This window comes from Pempheris klunzingeri, chromosome 17 (genome assembly GCF_042242105.1).
Source record: "Pempheris klunzingeri isolate RE-2024b chromosome 17, fPemKlu1.hap1, whole genome shotgun sequence".
Classification (NCBI taxonomy): Eukaryota; Metazoa; Chordata; class Actinopteri; order Acropomatiformes; family Pempheridae; genus Pempheris; species Pempheris klunzingeri.
In genome coordinates this window covers 90,703-109,642 of record NC_092028.1, presented here as the reverse complement: position 1 = coordinate 109,642, position 18,940 = coordinate 90,703, and the positions used below count along the sequence as shown (strand labels likewise).

The 18,940-nt window shown below is 46.0% G+C and overlaps 1 protein-coding gene across 1 annotated transcript in view; it reads right to left on the bottom strand.

Annotated features, from left to right (window-relative positions):
• scn4ab (sodium channel, voltage-gated, type IV, alpha, b) overlaps positions 1 to 8,305 on the bottom strand; it is a 29,766-nt gene extending 21,461 nt beyond the window's left edge. Inside the window, exons 1-13 of the mRNA XM_070847926.1 lie at positions 8,174 to 8,305; positions 7,935 to 8,072; positions 7,171 to 7,289; positions 6,956 to 7,045; positions 6,437 to 6,565; positions 6,279 to 6,370; positions 5,892 to 6,164; positions 5,528 to 5,591; positions 4,676 to 4,817; positions 1,864 to 2,064; positions 1,674 to 1,782; positions 363 to 601; positions 203 to 274 (exon numbers count right to left, since the gene is read on the bottom strand). Coding sequence (XP_070704027.1) covers positions 203 to 274; positions 363 to 601; positions 1,674 to 1,782; positions 1,864 to 2,064; positions 4,676 to 4,817; positions 5,528 to 5,591; positions 5,892 to 6,164; positions 6,279 to 6,370; positions 6,437 to 6,565; positions 6,956 to 7,045; positions 7,171 to 7,289; positions 7,935 to 8,072; positions 8,174 to 8,305 — 1,800 coding nt within the window. The remainder of the gene's footprint in view (positions 1 to 202; positions 275 to 362; positions 602 to 1,673; positions 1,783 to 1,863; positions 2,065 to 4,675; positions 4,818 to 5,527; positions 5,592 to 5,891; positions 6,165 to 6,278; positions 6,371 to 6,436; positions 6,566 to 6,955; positions 7,046 to 7,170; positions 7,290 to 7,934; positions 8,073 to 8,173) is intronic.
• Between the last annotated feature and the right edge of the window lie 10,635 nt (positions 8,306 to 18,940).

Sequence of the window (18,940 nt, the reverse complement as noted above, 5' to 3'; positions counted from 1 at the left end):
AATATCTGATGCTGCTCATGTGGGGATTCTTGAATCCTTAATTTTGAATTCCTGAATAGTTGGGTCCCTCTCTTAATTAAAGAGTTTGGTCTAGACCTGCTCTTTATGTAAAGTGTCTTGAGATAACTCTGTTATGAATTGGCGCTATATCAATAAAGATTGCTTGAGTGATTGATTGATTACAAATAATAGGAAGTCTGACCTGGAAGTAGTAGTATGGGTCCATGGCCAGAAGTTTGAGGACCATCTCAGCTGTGAAAATCCCTGTAAAGACCTGGGGTGGGGTAATAATTAGTTACATTTACTGCGTTTTTAGCAGTAGACTGTACTTTTAATGCAGTAAAGAAAGAGTCATCACTGACCAGATTTCCAATACTCAGAAGCTCCTCAAACTCCTCTGTCATTTGGTAATGCTCCATGGCCATGAATACAGTGTTGAGGACGATGCAGATGGTGATTCCAAGGTCGACGAATGGATCGGTGACGAAAATGTAAAGATACCGTTTCAGCCACCGCCAGCAGCCACAGCAGTTCCACTTTAGGAAGATGTTGGCGAAGGCATACCAGCATGGAGGACATGGCCTCTGGTCTTCCTCAAAGTCTGAAACACACAGCAGGTTAGAGGGACGATGTGCTTGAAAATGCAAAGTCCTCACTAAAAGATCATCTCATATTTATCTTCTATAGACTTTCAGGTCAGAGGTTCCATCCATCCATTATCTTCCGCTTATCCGAGGTCGGGTCGTGGTGGCAACAGGTCAGGGCACTGCGAATGTCCTTCTCCCAAGCAACTCTTTCCAGCTCCCCCCTGGGGGATCCTGAGGTTTTCCCAGGCCAGCTAGGTCGGGTCTGCTCCAGGGTCTCCTAGCGGAGGGACATGCTGGAGGGACAGGCTCTACTCCGAGCCTCTCCCGGATGTCCGAGCTCCTCACCCTATCTCTAAGGCTGAGCCCAGACACCCTACAGAGGAAACTCATTTCAGCCACTTGTATCTGCGGTCTTGTTCTTTCGGCTCATGACCATCAGTGAGGGTTGGAATGTAGATCGACTGGTAAATCAAGAGCTTTGCCTTCTGGCTCAGCTCCCTCCTCACCACAACGGACCGATACAGTGCCTGCATTACTGCTGATGCCGCACCAATCCGTCTGTCCATCTCATGCTCCATTTTACCCTCACTCGTGAACAAGACCCCGAGATACTTGAACTCGACCTTTTTCCGGCAGAGAACCATGGCCTTAGACTTAGAGGTGCTGACCCTTATCCCGACCACTTCACACTCAGCTGCAAACTGCCCCAGCGCATGCTGAAGGTCACAGTCTGAGGAAGCTAGCAGAACCACATCATCTGCAAAAAGCAGATGTGGACGCTCTCCTCACCTCGGCCATCAAGCCCTGTTTTCAGTGTGGTAGTGTGAATTTCTCTTAATTTCTATAAATCTTCTGACAAATTAATCATTCATGAGTTTGTACGATATTTTTATATTTTTATCTGTGTTTATCTGTTTTATCATTATATCATTGCTCAATAGGGCGCCGAGTGACAAATGAAGTTTACACTCATTACTTTCGTTCATTTTAAAAAAGGTGTTTTTAGCTGAAGATTTTATTTTTTCTAGATTTACAGAGTAAAAACACAAGTCACATGTCCAAGTCTCTATGGCTGTCTGTGTGTACCTTCCATGGCAGTGTGATCTTGCTCGTAGCTTTTTATTTCTGCTGATGAATTCATCTTCTTTGCTGCTGAATCCTGGCTGTCTGAGAGCGCTGCCCTGCTGGCCGCCTGCTGACAAAATAAGAACAAGAACAAAAGTTCAGCTGTGTGTGTTTTTCCATGGAAACGTTTGTGTCGTCTTTCAGATCGAACCTCCTCCTCTCTCTTCTTCAGTGCGTCCAGAATCTGAGCGTACTCTTCCTCCTTCTGTTTGGCCTCCGCCATTGTGGCCTCGTTCTGCTCGGCGTACGCCATGGCAACCACGGCCAGGATGAGGTTAATGAGGTAGAACGAGCCAAGGAAGATGACGACGACGAAGAAGATCATGTAGGTTTTACCTGCTGCTCGCAGTGTCTGCAGGATGGTAGACAGGCAGAGAGACAGACATATAAGAGATAGACAGGTGGAGGGAGGACAGGTGAGAGACAGACATGTAAGTGTAAGACATGTAAATTGTTTTATTTGAGTTCTATTCAACTTTTTCTTTAACTTTCTGCACAGACTTCAATATGTCGTGCCCTTGTCGTATCAAATACGACAGAGACACACTGGTGAACATTGGCTTACTCACAAATTCATCTACTTTGGCTCCCAATACATCCTGGCCCAGCGAGATCCTGCAAGGGGCCGACAACAACAACAGCTACACTCCGCATAAGAGGCCCCGGGGAAAACGAGCCAGCATCAGGAACAGGCTGAGGCTCAGAATATACAACCCTGCTCGCCCAACCTGGAACTTTTAACAGTAAAATGCTGGCTCTTCTACCTCCCCCAGGAATTCACTTCAGTCATATTCAGTGCCATCTACATTCCACCACAGGTGGACATGGACGCTACGGAAGCGGTTGTGGGATTTATTTGGAAATTAGTGGAGGACTCTGTCCCTAAAACTAAACTAAAACTATCAGGGAATTTCTCAACAAGAAGCTGTGGGTGGACAAAGCCATCTGCTCTGTCCCGCACTGTTGCCTACAACACGGGACTTGCCACCGGAAACATGGAATCATACCGGATTGCTTTCTACGACGTCCGCAGAGCCACGAAGGAGGCCAAACAGTGGTACGGGAAGAAGCTGGAGTCACAGCTACAGCAGACTGAAAGCAGGGGACTGAGGCAGGGACTACGGACAATAACAGGGTATAAGGCAGCACCTAAGTCCGTGGTGTGTGCTGACATCATCTGAACAGCTTGAACCAGTGTTCACGGAAATATTCAACCTCTCCCTCTCCCAGTGCTTCATCCCCACCTGCTTTAAACAGTCTGTTATAGTGCCTGTCCTCAAGAAAGCCTGGCCCAGCTGTCTGAACCACTACCGGCCCATTACCCTTACCTCTGTGGTGATGAAATGTTTTGAGAGACTGGTCAGAAATTTCATCATCTCCTCCATACCGGCCTCCCTGGACCCCCTACAACTTGCCTACCGGCCCAACAGATCCACAGATGATGCCATAAATCACCTGCTTCACACAGCCATGGCCCACCTGGACACCAGGAGGGGAAACTATGTGTGAATGCTGTTTGTGGACTTCAGTTCAGCGTTCAACACCATAATCCCCTCCAGACTGGTCACTAAGATGCTGGATCTCAGACTCACCCCCTCCCTGTGCAGGTCGGTCTACAGCTTTTTGACCAGCAGACCACAGGTGGTTCGAGTGGGGAAACACCTGTCATCCCCACGCACCCCGAACATCGGTGCCCCCCAGGGCTGTGTGCTGAGCCCTCTGCTGTACTCCTTGTACACTCATGACTGCCTGTCCACATCAGACTCTAACACCATCTTGTAGTTTGCTGACGACACAGCTGTGGTGGGTGTGATCTCCAACAATAACAGGGAGGACTATTCGACGGAGATCAGCCATCTGGAGGACTGTGCAGAGACAACAGCCTCCTCCTGAACGTCAGCAAGACGAGGTGATTGTGGACTACAGCAGGAAGCAGCAGAGGAGCTACCAACCACTCAGGATCAGCGGGACCGAGGTGGAGAGAGCGGACAGCTTCAAGTACCTGGGTGTCAACATCACTTAAGATCCGACGTGGTCCTGTCACATCGATACCCTGGTGAAGAAGGTTCGACAGGTCTACCACCTCAGACGCCTGAGGGACTTTAAGCTCCCTCTCAATGTGCTCAGGAACTTTTACACCTGCACCATTGAGAGCGTTCTGGCTGGGATCATCACCACCTAGATGGGTAGCAGCACCAAGCGGGACTTCTTGGCCTTGAGGAGGGTGGTCTGCTCGGCTGAGTGCACCATCAGAACCACCCTCCCCAACCTGCAGGACATTTACCAGCAGCGCTGCAGGTCAAAGGCCAGGAAGATTGCGAAGGAGCCCCCCCCCCCAGCCACAGACTGTTCTCTCTGCTGCTGTCAGGTCAGCGTTACCGCTACCGTTAACACAGAGAGGATGAGGAGGAGCTTCTTTCCTCAAGCCGTCAAGCTGAACCTGAAACAATAGACTTTATGGACAATCTATTCACAACCTGCAATACTCTGTCATGCTTGTATATACATCCACACATTTTGCACAGGTTTCAGACTTTGATTTATTTATTTATCTCTATCTCTATCTTTATGTGTGTGTGTGTATACATATATATATATATATATATATATATATATATATATATATATATATTTATTTTATTTTTTTTCCCCTTTGTGTTTCTACTCTTATTGTTTCACTTTGTGTGTTTATTTTATATTTATTTTAACTTTATTATTGTTTCAGACAGGTGTAGAAATAGACAGGTGAGCAACATAGGTAAGGGTCACTGAACTAGGACCAGACACTGAACAGGGACTGACACACAGGCAGGCAGACAGACAGGGAGAAAGACAGACAGACAGATGGACGGACGGATGGACGGACGGACGGACGGACGGACGGACGGACGGGCGGGTGGGCAGGCAGGCAGGCAGACAGACAGGGAGAGGGACCAGTCACTAAACTGGGACCAGTTACTGACCAGCTGGAAGAGGTTTTCCCAGAAGTCCTGAGTCATCAGTCTGAACAGAGCCAGGAACGCCCAACCAAATGAGTCGTAGCTGGTGTATCCATAATTAGGGTTTCCCCCCGCCTTCAGACACATGTAACCCTCCGGACAGACCCTGAACACATCATCATCATCATCATCATCATCATCATCATCATCATCATCACCATCATCACCGTCATTATATCATCACCATTATCATCATCATCATATTATCATCATCATCATCATCACATCATCATCACCACCACCCTCATCATATTATCATCATCATCAGGAGAATTTCTGTCACCATCTGGGGCAGACAATAAAGTCTATCTATTCTATTCTATTCTATTCTATTCATCATCATCATCACCACCATCATCATATTACCATCATCATCATCATCATCCCCATCATCGTCATCATCATATCATCATCATCATCACATCATCATATTATCATCATCACCACCATCATCATATTACCATCATCATCATCATCATATCATCATCATCATCACATCATCATATTATCATCATCATCACCATCATCATTACCATCACCATCATCATATTATCACCATCACATCATCACCACCAGCATCATCATATTACCATCATCATTATCGTCATCTCCATCATCGTCATCATCATATCATCACCATCATCATCACAATCATCATCATCATATCATCACCATCATCATCACAATCATCATCATCATCATCATCATCATCATCACCATCACCATCACCATCACCATCATCATATTATCACCACCACCATCATCGTCATCCATTACATTATTATTTTGATACTGTGTTCAGCCATGTAAACGTACCCGGTGTCAGAACTGTTTCCACACAGCAGAGCATCAGCATGTCCAGGAAGGTAGAAGTAATTCTCTATGAGAGACAGACAGACAGGGAGACAGGCAGGCAGACAGACAGACAGGGAGAGAGGCAACATTTGTTTGATTCAATGAGATTTCTGGCATAATCGTACTAGTAGTAGTTGCAGTGGTATTAGTATTAGTAGTACGAGTAGTAGTTGTACTTCATATTTAACCAGCAGCCAATCACAGAGCTTCACATTCTGCTGTACTGAAGCTAATTTTCACTCTCTGTAGAAACCTGGAACAGCATTGACACCTGTGGCTACAGCAGCTAGGGATCATGAGTATTATAGTGTTCAGAGACAGATACCTGGGTTGTTGATGTGCTCATAGAAATCAAAGTCACCGTTTCCCGTGTTGTTGGCGTGGGTGTGGTTACCATGATAACTGTTGTTGACATCAACGGGCAACGTGTCGTTGCTAAGCAACAGCGGTGGTATTAAGACACATTTTTGCCGCAGATTTCCCATGAACAGCTGCAGACCAATCAGAGCGAAGACACTGAGGCAGAATACTGTCAGGATCATGACATCAGCCAGCTTCTTCACTGATTGGATGAGAGCTCCAACAATCGTCTTCAGACCTGGGGCGGGGGTTATATAAACATGGAGTCATCAACATACAGACGGACTGGCTCCAATGTCAGCGAAGCTAATTCTGCCTGATGGATGACAGCATCGTTAAATGGGACACTGACCAGGGATCACTGTGATTGTCTTCAGAGCGCGAAGAACTCTGAATGTCCTCAACACGGAAACATTCCCCAGGTCTACAAACTCTGTCAGGTATCTGAAACACAGACACAGTGAGTGGGGTCCAGTTCAGGTGTATCTCAGGTGTATGTCAGGTACTTACGCCATGCTGATGACCATGAAGTCCAACCAATTCCAGGGGTCTTTGAGGAAAGTGAAATGTCCAACACAGAATCCTCTAGATAGAACTTTGATTGTTGCTTCGAATGTGTAGATGAAGGTGAAAACGTACCTGTTCAACCAGAGAGAAACATTAAAAACACCAAAGTCTGCAGATGGACTGAACCCCCCCAAACACCAGCAGGACAAAGATCTGTCGGTAGTCTGCTGTCATCCACAACCAAACCACCAGAGTTCACCTGGATCCGGTCTGAGACGGTTGGGTGGTCTCAGTGTGGTTGTTTGATTGACAGGTGTCACAGCAGCCTGAATATGTTCACCAGAGGTCACTCAAGGTCAAACTGTCTGAACTTTAGTATTAGTGTGTGTGTGTTAGTGTGTGTCAAGGAGTGTGTATGTGTGTGTGTGTAGCAGTGTGTGTGAATTTGTGTATGTGTGTGCGTTAGTGTGTATCAGGGAGTATATGTGTATGTGTGCGTGTGTGTTAGTGGTGTGGACTCACTCCACTGTCTTGCTCCATGGGGGGGCATCACTCATGGTCATGAACGCACAGTTGGTCAGAATCGTCACCATGATGAACAAACTGAACAAAGTTCTGGTTTTAAGGAAAAATAAACATCATCAGCTGATCATTTATTAATAAACTGCTGATCGACACTGAGGTCTCCTCACACTGACCAATCGGGGAGGAGCATGGTGTGACATTATAAAGGATATGAATGAATGAGGATCCTGATGGCGGCCGTCCTCAGCGGGTTGAACGGACTCAGCAGGTAACAGGCCGGCTCAGCGTTAAACCTGTAGATGATGTTTCCTTTACCGAGCACAATGAACGTCTGCAGAGAGACAGACAGGTCAGAGATAGACAGACAGATGGGGCAAAGAGAGAAAGAGACAGACGGGTCAGAGAGAGAGACAGACAGGTCAGAGAGAGAGGCAGGTCATAGAGAGAGAGAGACAGACGGGCCAGAGAGAGAGAGGGACAGACAGGTCAGAGAGAGAGACAGACGGGTTAAAGAGAGAGAGATGGACAGAGAGGTCAGAGAGAGAGAGACAGATGCGTCAGAGAGAGAGAGAGACAGACGGGTCAGACAGAGAGAGACAGACGGGCTAAAGAAAGAGAGAGGGACAGAGAGGTCAGAGAGAGAGAGACAGATGCGTCAGAGAGAGAGAGACAGACAGACGGGTCAGACAGAGAGAGACAGACGGGCTAAAGAAAGAGAGAGGGACAGAGAGGTCAGAGAGAGAGAGACAGACAGAAGAGAGAGAGAGACAGACGGGCTAGAGAGAGAGATGGGTCAATGAGAGAAAGAGGGAGAGAGACTGGTCAGTGAGAGAGAGACAGACAGACAGACAGGTCAGAGAGAGAGAGACTGGTTATAAAGAGAAAGACAGACGGGTCAGGGAGACAGATGGTCAGAGAGAGAGAGAGAGACAGAATTGGGCTGAGGGGGAATGTGTGTGTGACCAATGAGAGACACCTTCTGTGATTGGTAGAAGGGATCCAGCTCCTCCAATGGGGTGTTGAGAAGCTCAGGGGGCGGGTCTCCATAGATAAATGGGAGGGGCTTTCCAGCCTCCAGATCACTGGCCGGTTTAGGAAGGTCTTCCTCTGCTATCTGTCAGACAGGCAGTCAGAGAGACAGCTAGTCAGAGAGACAGACAGTAACAGACAGAAAGTAAATCAGAGACGTGTGAATGACAGCTGATAGTTTTGTACTTCTATGTTCTTCTCCTTCCTTTGCTGTTGCTGCTTCTCCTCGACTTCGTGTCGTCGTTCGATTTCCTCCAGCGAGGCTGGCGTGAAACGTCTGAAGACCTCTGAACCAACAGGGGGCAGCAGAGGCGCCATCATGGCATCATGTAGCAGCAGTCAAACCTTACGTCGCCTAGCAACTGCCTAGTAAAGGTGGTGGTGGTGGTGGTGGGGGGTGGGGGGGCACAGGTGGAAGATCCAAAAAACAGCTCACTGCACATCTACTGCTTTGAATGCACATTTACTGTAATCACTGCACATTCACGACAATCATTGTAATTTTTGGAATAAGTCTTTTCATCTTTGAGATTCAGAAACACTGAAAACATCAGCGATGTTTTTATTTTCCCTTGTTCACTGCAACACACATTGTCTTCACACAATAAACAAGGAAGTAGATAAATTACTCAGCATTTACTGTCCTTACTGTCTCCGTATGTCTGAAAGACTGTTTGATTATAAACCTGCACACAGCCTGAGGTCAGATGGTTTCAGAAAAAAAACAACCATTTTGATAAGGTTTAGATGTGCTATAGAATTATATATGTGTGTGTGTGTGTGTCTATAGAATTATGTATATGTACGTCTGTGTCTATGTATGATTATTGTTGTTACTTTTGTACTTTCATCAACATGAGAAAACAAACTACAACCTTTAACTCGTCTCTGGTGCCGTCAGCGTTGCCAGGGTTGACCCCACCCTTGCGTTGCCATGGCAGCAGCAGCTGTCTCGAGTCATCAGTTTGACCCTCTGGTGTAACGTTACAGTCACTACGATGACCCAGCTCATTCCAACACACACACACGCACACATACACACACACACACACACACACACACACAGACACTCACTTCATTCCTCTTTCTGTTCCTACATGATTTTCTTTCAGCCCCTCCTCACCTCCCTCTGATCAACCGCTGACCTCCTGCTCCTCTCCTTGTTTTCTCCCTTATAACCTTTTCTTGTTTCCCTCCTTAACCCCCTTGATTTGTTTCCTTACCTCCCCTCCTTGCCCCCCCCCCTCCTTTCCTTGTCTCCCCTCCTTGCTCTTTTTGCAGAGCTTCTCCCTGTCCAATGAGGACAAGCTATCGTTAATGTGCTAGCCTTGTTGGCCCCATTGGCGAGCCATCTCAGTGTTAAACAATGCAAGCTAGTGATCGGTGAATCAGTTTCCCACAATGCCTGGTTAGCGAGTGCCTTGCCGTGGCCGGAGCTTCAGTGAGGCTCACAAGGCTCACAGTGGAGCCAGGCTCACAACATCACTAGCTTGTTCAGATCAGATCAGCCTCACTGGTATGTAAACTGGATAATAAAAATTTCTGTGAGTTTCCCACTTAATGCAACATCAGCTAAAATTAGGTATTTCCTGTCTACGGCTGAAGCAAAGATCCTAATTCAGACCGTTGTTTCATCCACACTTGGTTCTTGTAATAACAGCACTTTAAGTCTTCAAATGTTTCAGAGTGCTGCACCAAGAATCTTAAAGCCACAACATTAGATTGTATTACACTACTTGTAGCATCACTTCACTGTGATCAGACTTTATGCTGCTCCTGATGACTTGCTATATTGAGAGTGAACTCGCCCTCTGCCGACGTATCTGATCTCTTGATATCTTATATCCATCGCAGGCTCCATGCCCTCAGAGTACAGGGCTCCTGTCTGTCCCCAGAGTTTAAAAGAAGCCTTTGAAAATCTAAATTCATCTCTGTGCATTAACTTTCAATTAGCGCTTATTCTTTGATTAGTCCAGGTCTTGGAGGTCCTGTGGTTCAGGTCCTCTTCAGGTCTCTGTGGTGGACAGGAGGTCCTGCGGTTCAGGTCCTCCTCAGGTTTCCATGGTTTACACGAGGTCCTGTGGTTCAGGTCCTCTTCAGGTCTAGGTGGTGGACAGGAGGTCCTGTGGTTCAGGTCTTCTTCAGGTCCTCTTCAGGTCTCTATGGTTTACAGGAGGTCCTGTGGTTCAGGTCCTCTTCAGGTCCTCTTTAGGTCTCGGTGGTGGACAGGAGATCCTGTGGTTCAGGTCCTCTTCAGGTCTTGTTGGTGGACAGGAGGTCCTGCGATTCAGGCCCTCTTCAGGTTTCCATGGTTTACAAGAGGTCCTGTGGTTCAGGTCCTCTTCAGGTCTCGGTGGTGGACAGGAGATCCTGTGGTTCAGGCCCTCTTCAGGTCTCGGTGGTTGACAGGAGGTCCTGTGGTTCAGGCCCTCTTCAGGTCTCAGTGCTGGACAGGAGGTCCTGTGGTTCAGGCCCTCTTCAGGTCTCCATGGTGGACATTAGGATTTCTTCCTGATCCAAACTGAGGGTCTAAGGATGAAAGGTGTCGTTTGTTCTACACACTGTAAAACCTCTTGAGCCAATTTGTGATTTTGGGCTGCAAGAATGAGTTTGCTTTGACTTGAAATGAAGTGAAGAGAGATGAAGGAAGTGGTGCTCATGTGTTTTCTCTTATCTGGACTGTAGTTGTACAACAGGCAATATGGACCAGCGTATTGGGGATATGCTTCCTGTGCTCGTATACAACCCTGAAACTTATGGCAACAGAAGGAAGATATTTGGTAACTGCACAGGACTGTGACACTGGGGCTTCTAGATCATGTCATTCAGGGTTAGGGTTAGGTTTAAAGAGGTGGTCTATGGAGTGCCTGTGACTCAGGTGCACATCTTCTTTCTGTGATCCTCACAGACTTAAAGTAAAACAACCCCAACAAACTTGATTACATTCTTCAGTACTACTCTACCTGTGGAATCAATGTTTTTACTTTGCTGGTGGCAGGCAGAGATGTCAGTTCTTCTAAAAACAAGGATCTGTCTATATAAATGGCTAGTGGTGTCGTCAGTGCAGTCATCAACACAGTTCTGGTTCTGGCTCCGGCTCTGTTCTGGAGTCTCAGAACCTTGGTGCTTTCTGGCGAACCAGCCTGCGTTCACACCAGTTTAAGCAGAACCAAAGTGGGAGGACGTTACTCCGTGTTACTCAGGCGGAAGTAAACACAACACCGGCAAAATGGTGAATCGCATTGATTATCAGCAAGCTTTCGTTGACACACCTACTGATGATGTCATGGTTTGCGAGGATGAGTTTTGGTTCCAGCTGAGAACCAACTTTTCAGTTTCCAAACCAATTTTTTTTCGGTTTGAACATGCCAGCCGGTTCAAAATTAAGTTCGGGAACCGGAACCGGCACGGAGCCCTGCCAATGTGAAAGCGCTATCAGTGGCCGATTGTTCCAGATTGATGTTGAGATCTTGTACCCGATACCCCTAAAATGATGCAGCAACACCATCCAGAGGCACACGGTTTGTCGTAGTATACATGGACTGTGGCAGTTTGGGCATAACTGTCTGTCTGCTGTCTCTCTCTCAGATCGTCTATCAGCTCAGTGACTCTGCTGGTTCCCACAAATATTAGGCTACAGGCAGCTAAATACAGCCACACACACACACGGACACACACAAGGACACGCGCGCACACACACACACACACACACACACACACACACACACACACACACACACACACAGTTAATCTTTTATCTATTTTGTGAATTTGAGATTAGATGCTTTACTGTACACTAAACAAACAATCATGTTAATTTATAGAAAAAACAAAGTGTCTTTGACCATATGTATGAAATGGGCAATCAGTAGGTCATGGAGTAAGTGCATGGATGTGTGACAGTATAGTGTTGTACAGTGTAAAATCAAAATAAGTGCAACTAAACTGAGCCAAACAAAAGAAAACAAAAGAGCCGGTGATGGCGAAAAAGAGCCTGGGTTAGAGTGGAGATGGACCGGCCAGTGCACCCAGCTGCATTAGTGTAAACTCTACCCACCGCGACCTGAGTGGAGTCCAAACATAAACTGCAGCCAAGGGCAAGAAAGATGCCCCTACAGGCTGAGTCAGAGGGCCAAAGGGCAATCTCAAGCACAGAGAAATGTGTGTAATCAAATGTGAAATGCTCAGCTAAGGGGTGGCCACTAACACAGCTGCCATCCACCTGAACTCACTCGGGCGATCTGCAGATGAACAACAACTAGTCGCTGCTTCACTGTGAGGCAGGAAGTCCCACCGGCCACAATAACATGAAATCTTAGCAGCTGCGGTGCCAGTTGCCCTAAGCAGTGGCAGCTATTGGTGTCTTCCACAAGTGGCCAAAGCATGTGTCATGACTGGTTAGCATTTATCATGGAATCTCACCAGGGACCGTGACAAACGACACAGAGAGACAGAGCAGAGTACTCAGACCTGAAAGGTGAGTGTAGACCACAGTGTGAGCTACAGGGGCCTGCTGAGGGCAGCTGAGATGGTTTTGCCTGCCAGTCCCTGTGCAGGGCCAACATGCTCCATGTCATCACAGGACTGAACAGTAATGTTCATGAACCATCAGCACGAATGTGGATCAACACAACCTGAGGTCTGATCAGCTGCAGCTAAACAAATTTGGTCAAGATTTCCTTCCTGCCTGTTCATATGTCATCACACATTTCACTTATCATTAACACTCAGTGCAGTCTTTCTTGGTCGCCTAGAAACTTAAACCAGGTCTATTTACCAAATGCAAGCTTAATCAGCACCATGAAATTGCTACCAGAGATCAACAAAAAATCCAATATATATGGACCTTGGCTCCAATTATGAAAAAATAAAATACACAAACACAGTGAAAAAGGCACTGATGGGAAAAACACAAAAATGCACAGTCCTGTTCTGATCTATTCAATCTTCAGCATTTGGCCCGAATCACATCTTCTGTTGTGTCTCCCTTGTCCACACATCGTTTTCTCTCTCTGCTCCTCTGTTCTATATCCACACTGAAAAAAATCCCTTTTCCTTTTAAAGGGGAGTTCTTCCTGCCAATGTTGCCTAATACAATATATCTGATGCTCTGGATGCTGGAGTGGCAGCTTTACACTATATTTAATGTTTTGAACATTAAGTTTTAATTTCTGGCAGGCTGTGTGCAAGCATTTTTAAATAAGAAAGATCCATAATTTTGGTAATGATTAAGCTTGTCTATAAAGAAAATGAAAGCATTTTAGAAATGTGTAAATTGAATGCATGTTCTGTAAAACCACATGGAATACAGAAGGATGTTGTGTTTAGAGTTTAGAAAATCACAAATCCTCATTAATACTCAGTAACTAACATCAACAACCATGAACCTAAAGTATTGTTCTCAGCTTGTAAAACATGAAATAATTCATGAACACAACATATACAATCAAATACAAGCATGTGAAACATTAATGATGATAGAAATAATTAGTCTTACTGTATTCAGCTGCTCTTGGTTTCCTTCACTGCTTTAAACTGAAGGTGTGTGTGTGTGTGTGTGTGTGTGTGTGTGTGTGTGTGTGTGTGTGTGTCCGTCACTAACATGTCATCCGGCCTCTTGTCTTGGTGATAACAGGCGCCACACACAGACTCACCGAGACAAACGGCATTAACGTCACTCATAGTGTCGTTTTTCACCACAAGATGGCACCAAATCAGGTTATAGTATACAGAAAAAGTATATATTTGTAACATAACAAATATAAAGTCCACAAATATATTTAAAACTGGCAGACCCTGCTGTATGTATGTATTGATCAATGTACAGCTAATATTTGGACAATACGTTTTCATGTTCTGACAAAACCAGTATCTTATGTTTAACGTTCATGTAATTGCCATTTTACGACACAGCAAAATGTTAGTTGTAGTACCTTTATGCTACACAAGAAAAACCATTTATCTCTGGAGTGAGAAGGATGAATGAAAGGATCTGACAGCCTGAGGAGTGAAGTTGCTCTGTAGTCGGGTGGTCCGACAGCAGATTTGCCTGTATGTCTGTCCAGATGGCAGCAGGGTGACCAGGCTGCTGCTGGGGGGGTCTTTTAATATTGTTTGGGCTCTGCAGGCACCTCGCTGCACTGTTAACTCTAACACTCAGTAGACAGGGACCAAAGATGCAGATGATACTGTGATGGAAATTTGAAGAAAGGGTTAGAAGAAAGAAATGTAAATACACAGTTTGATCCACCAGGGTGTGCCTCGACCAGACTACAGAAGAAAGAGGTGCTAAAACATTTGGTCTGTCAGGATGCATCCCGGCCAGGTATGGGAACAAAGGGGTGTTAAAGTAGCGTCTGATCAACAGGATGTGTATTTGTCTAGCATATTCCAGGTCTACAGGCAAACCCCCAAGTCTACAGGTGAACCCCCATTGTCCTCACCACATAAATAGCAACACCGGGAGAGACTCTGGGAACTCTGTTTCAGAACTGTTAGACTGCATCATTGTCTCTGTAACAGCTGTTCCTTTTTGCAAAAATAAATGCGCACAAGAACTCCTTGCAGCAGACTTTATCTTTCAGAAATTTCCACGACAAACTTGGTGTCAGGAGTGGGATGCCTCGACTGATCGCCTGAGCTGGCCGACGAAGGATGGTGACTGATCAACCTGGACCTGAGGTTCCAGCCTCAACCTCCACGTAAGAGAGAAAGGGGGCCATTAAAGTCGACTCAGGTCCTCAGCGCTGGCATCCTACGAACTCAAAAACCTCCAAATTAAAATTGGTAAAGTAAAATTTTTTTGAATTACTATAATTTAAGATAGAATACGCCAAACCTATTGAATCCTCATTTTTCTCAAGACTGATGAAAAGGTAAAAAAATAAGCTTTTTATTGGTTGTGTGCTAAAAACAAAACCAAGTTTTCCGTTAGCTTGTACCGAAAACGAAGCTAGCCCTTGTGAAGACGTTCACATTGTAGAAATACGTATATACGTCTGTGTTCCGAGAACATGGGAAATAGCAATGGGAGGCAGGATTATAGTCCGCCAAGCGGACCCATTGTTGAGATCATGAGAGGAAAATGGGGAGAAAATAGTTTGGCCTGTTTGTCTGTATGGAGTTTGAAATATGGGTTCCCAGAAAATGGCACCATAATAATGAAATTGGCAAAATGCTGCGCTGAAACAGGCTTAACCTGGCCTCAAGCCCTCCCTCTTGTGCTAATGTACATGAGGACCGGGCGACGCGCACGCACTAATCTCAGTCCATTTGAAATATTGCTCGGCAGACCACCAAATCTAGGCATAAACCCTCCCACAAAACCACTTCCACCAACACCTCTCTGTGATGATGCTATGTTACAGTACTGCAAAAATATGTCTACCCTGCTCTCAGAGATCAGACAGCAGGTAAAGGCGGCCCTCCCCCAACCTGCTGATCACACGCTGCATCATTTCAAGCCTGGAGACTGGGTGGTCATCAAGGACTTCTGACGACGCCACTGGAAAAACCAACGTTAGCAAGGTCCGTTCCAGATTCTCCGAACCACACACACACACAGCCATAAAGATCTCCGAAAGAGTCACCTGGATCCACGCTAGCCACTGCCGAAAGGTCCCAACTCCTGAGGACATCTCTCCTCCTGTGCACCAACTTGAAACCACAAGAGAACGCACAGAAGTGAACACTCGCTCTCGCACAAGACGAGGGAGCGTTGATTCTTCCCAACACTAAGTGCGAGCCAAGCGCCACTTAGTGTTGCACCGGTGAAACACATAATGCACATACACAATCCAGAGAATACACATACATGAGTAGACTTGATCTGCCCATGTTGGACAACGATGGAGCGCGGACGTGGACTCCGATGGAATTTGTGTGAACAGCCTAGGCTGCATGGACTTCATCACCCCCCCAACTCTTTTCAAAATGTGCCCCAGAAAGACAGCATTATTTTCTCATGAATACTTTATGATGACGAACCTTAAATCTACCTGAGGTGGTTTTGTTGGATGTAATATTCTTGATGTTAATATCGTGATTAATGTATAATCAAAAGGGAGGAATTGTGATGGAAATTTACATGACAGAAGACAAAGAAATGTAAATTCACAGTTTGATCCACCAGGGTGTGTCCCGACCAGACTGCAGAAGAAAGAGGTGCTAAAACATTTGGTCTGTCAGAATGCATCCCGGCCAGGTATGAGAACAAAGGGGTGTTAAAGTAGCATCTGATCAACAGGATGTGTATTTGTCTAGCATATTCCAGGTTTACAGGCAAACCCCCAAGTCTACAGGTGAACCCCCACCGGGAGAGACACTGGGAACTCGGTTTCAGAACTGTTAGACTGCAGGACTGTCTCTGTAACAGCTGTTCCTTTTTGCAAAAATAAATGCGCACAAGAACTCCATGCAGCAGACTTTATCTTTCAGAAATTTCCATGACAATATCAAATTATATTTGAATCCAGTCAGTTGACTAAACTCCAAGTCTGCCTTAAGGACATAAAGTCCTGGATGAGCAGCAATTTTCTGCCAGTAAACTCAGATTAAATTGAAATTATTGTGCTTGGCCTCAAACACCTTAGAGACACATTTTCCAACAATGTAGCTATGCTGGATGGCATTACTCTGGCCTCCAGCTCCACTGTGAGGATTCTGGGAGTTATCTTTGATCAAGATTTGTCCTTTAACTCCCACATTAAACAGATTTCCAGGACTGCCTTTTTCCATCTACGTAATATTGCTGAAATCAGGTCCATCCTGTCTCTGAATGATGCAGAAACACTAGTCCACACATTAGTCACTTCCAGGTTGGATTATTTCTGTTCCTTATTATCAGGCTGCCCCTATAAGTCCTTAAAGACTCTCCAGCTGGTCCAGAACGCTGCTGCTCGTGTTCTGACGAGAACTAAGAGAAGAGACCATCTTTCTCCTGTACTGGCTTCCAGTAAACTCCAGAATAGAGTTTAAAATCCTTCTCCTCACCTCCAAAGCTCTCAATGGTCAGGCTCCAACATATCTTAAAGAGCTCATAGTACTGTACTACCCCACTAGAGCACTGTGCTCCCAGACTGCAGGCCCACTGGTGGTCCCTAAAGTCCTCTAAAGTAGTGATGGAGCCAGAGCTTTCAGCTATCAGGCTCCTCTCCTGTGGAACCTCCTTCCAGTCTGGGTTTGGGGGGCAGACACCCTCTCTACATTTCAGAGTGGACTAAAAACCTTCCTTAGTGATAAAGCCTATAGTTTAGGGCTGGCTCAGGCCTTGGAGCAACCCCTAGTTATGCTGCTATAGGCTCAGACTGCCAGGGGACTCCCATGATGCACTGGGCTCCTCTCTCCTCCTCTTCCTCTCCATCCTGATGCTTCATGTCTCTTTAATGTCTGTTACTAACTTGGTATCTTCCCCGGAGCCTTTCTGTGCTTTTCTCATCTCTCAGGTTCCTGTGGATCCTGGTCTTGGTTCTCCTGCTGTGGTTCTCTGGTTCCTGTGGATCCTGGTCCTGGTTCTCCTGCTGTGGTTCTCAGGTTCCTGTGGATCCTGGTCCTGGTTCTCCTGCTGTGGTTCTCTGGTTCCTGTGGATCCTGGTCCTGGTTCTCCGGCTGCGGATCACCAGCCACCGACACTTTTTACTGATATTAGTCCTGTTATTATTATTCAGATATTAACTATTGTCATGTTTTTCACTGTTACCATATTACTCACTATTAGTTATATTCCTATTGTTAGTACTATAGTCACTGTTATTATAATGGTTGTTTGTTGTGCTCAGAGCTGCTCCCAGAGCAGTCAGTGGTTTGGTGGCTTGGGCGTGGTAGTGCCCAGGAGGTGAACAGGCACCTCTCCAACTAGCAGTCCATACTGACTGGACTTGAAGTGCCAATTTGCCTGATTTGAAACCAAGACCCCATGAGTTCAGCTACTACCACCTGAGTAAGTGACCTAAAGCCACTCTGCTGCTAGCCTTTGTGCTAATCTATGCTAACAATTTCCCCCTTACTGATGTTGGGTGCATCGAATTGGTGAGGACGACATGTTTCTTTGTCTTTTGAACAAAGGGCTCCCTCTGTGAACTCAGTTTCCCAGAGTCCTTTAGTTTCACACATATGTGCTAAACGCACCCCTGGACCCAGATTTACAGCTGTCATTGCTTAATGTGTGACACATGACCCTACAACCTCAGGTCAACAAAACCTGAGCTCCCCCACTACTCTCTCTTTGACTTCTCCTCTGGACCTCTGAGGGTCCAGCTGCGCTTCAACTTGGGATCTGCTAGAGACCAGTTCAGTGCTGCACCTCATCTCACTGGGACCCCTTGATAGTCCAGTTCTAACCCTGCAGTTTTCTCCTCCAGCCCCAGCCTCAGTGTGACCTGTACCAAGCAGACCACCTTTTTCATGGCAGCGACACGCCCGCTGATCTTCAGAGCAATAGGACCACACTAGCAAGTTAGCACTGAGCTGCTAACTAGCAAGAAACAAAGGAGCAACCAGATTCCTCTAGCCTGCAACCAGGACGGCAAGGACAAAGAATCACAACCTTCTTCTCCCTGTTTATATTGTTGCTGCTGTAACAAGAAAATTTCCCCCTATGGGGGATCAAATAAAGAAGTCTAAGTCTAAGTCTCCAGCCTACCTTCTTCTTCTTCCCTTTTGAGGACTGGTAACAAACTCTAACTGGGCATATATAGCATAGCGTTACTGTATACATGGCTAAGCAATGGTTTAACCTTGTTAATGTATTGGTTTTAATTCGCTGTAATGTTCATTGCATTGCATTGCAATCACAGACATGCTGTTATCCCTCATACCATCCACATGTAATACAGTGCTGTACAGAGGGAGTGACGGTGACTGCAGTACACAGTCTGTCATTCTAGTACAGCATAGCACAAAAGTACGCTGTGCTGCTGTCTTTTTAGTAAAATTTGTGTTTTTCAACTTGCATAC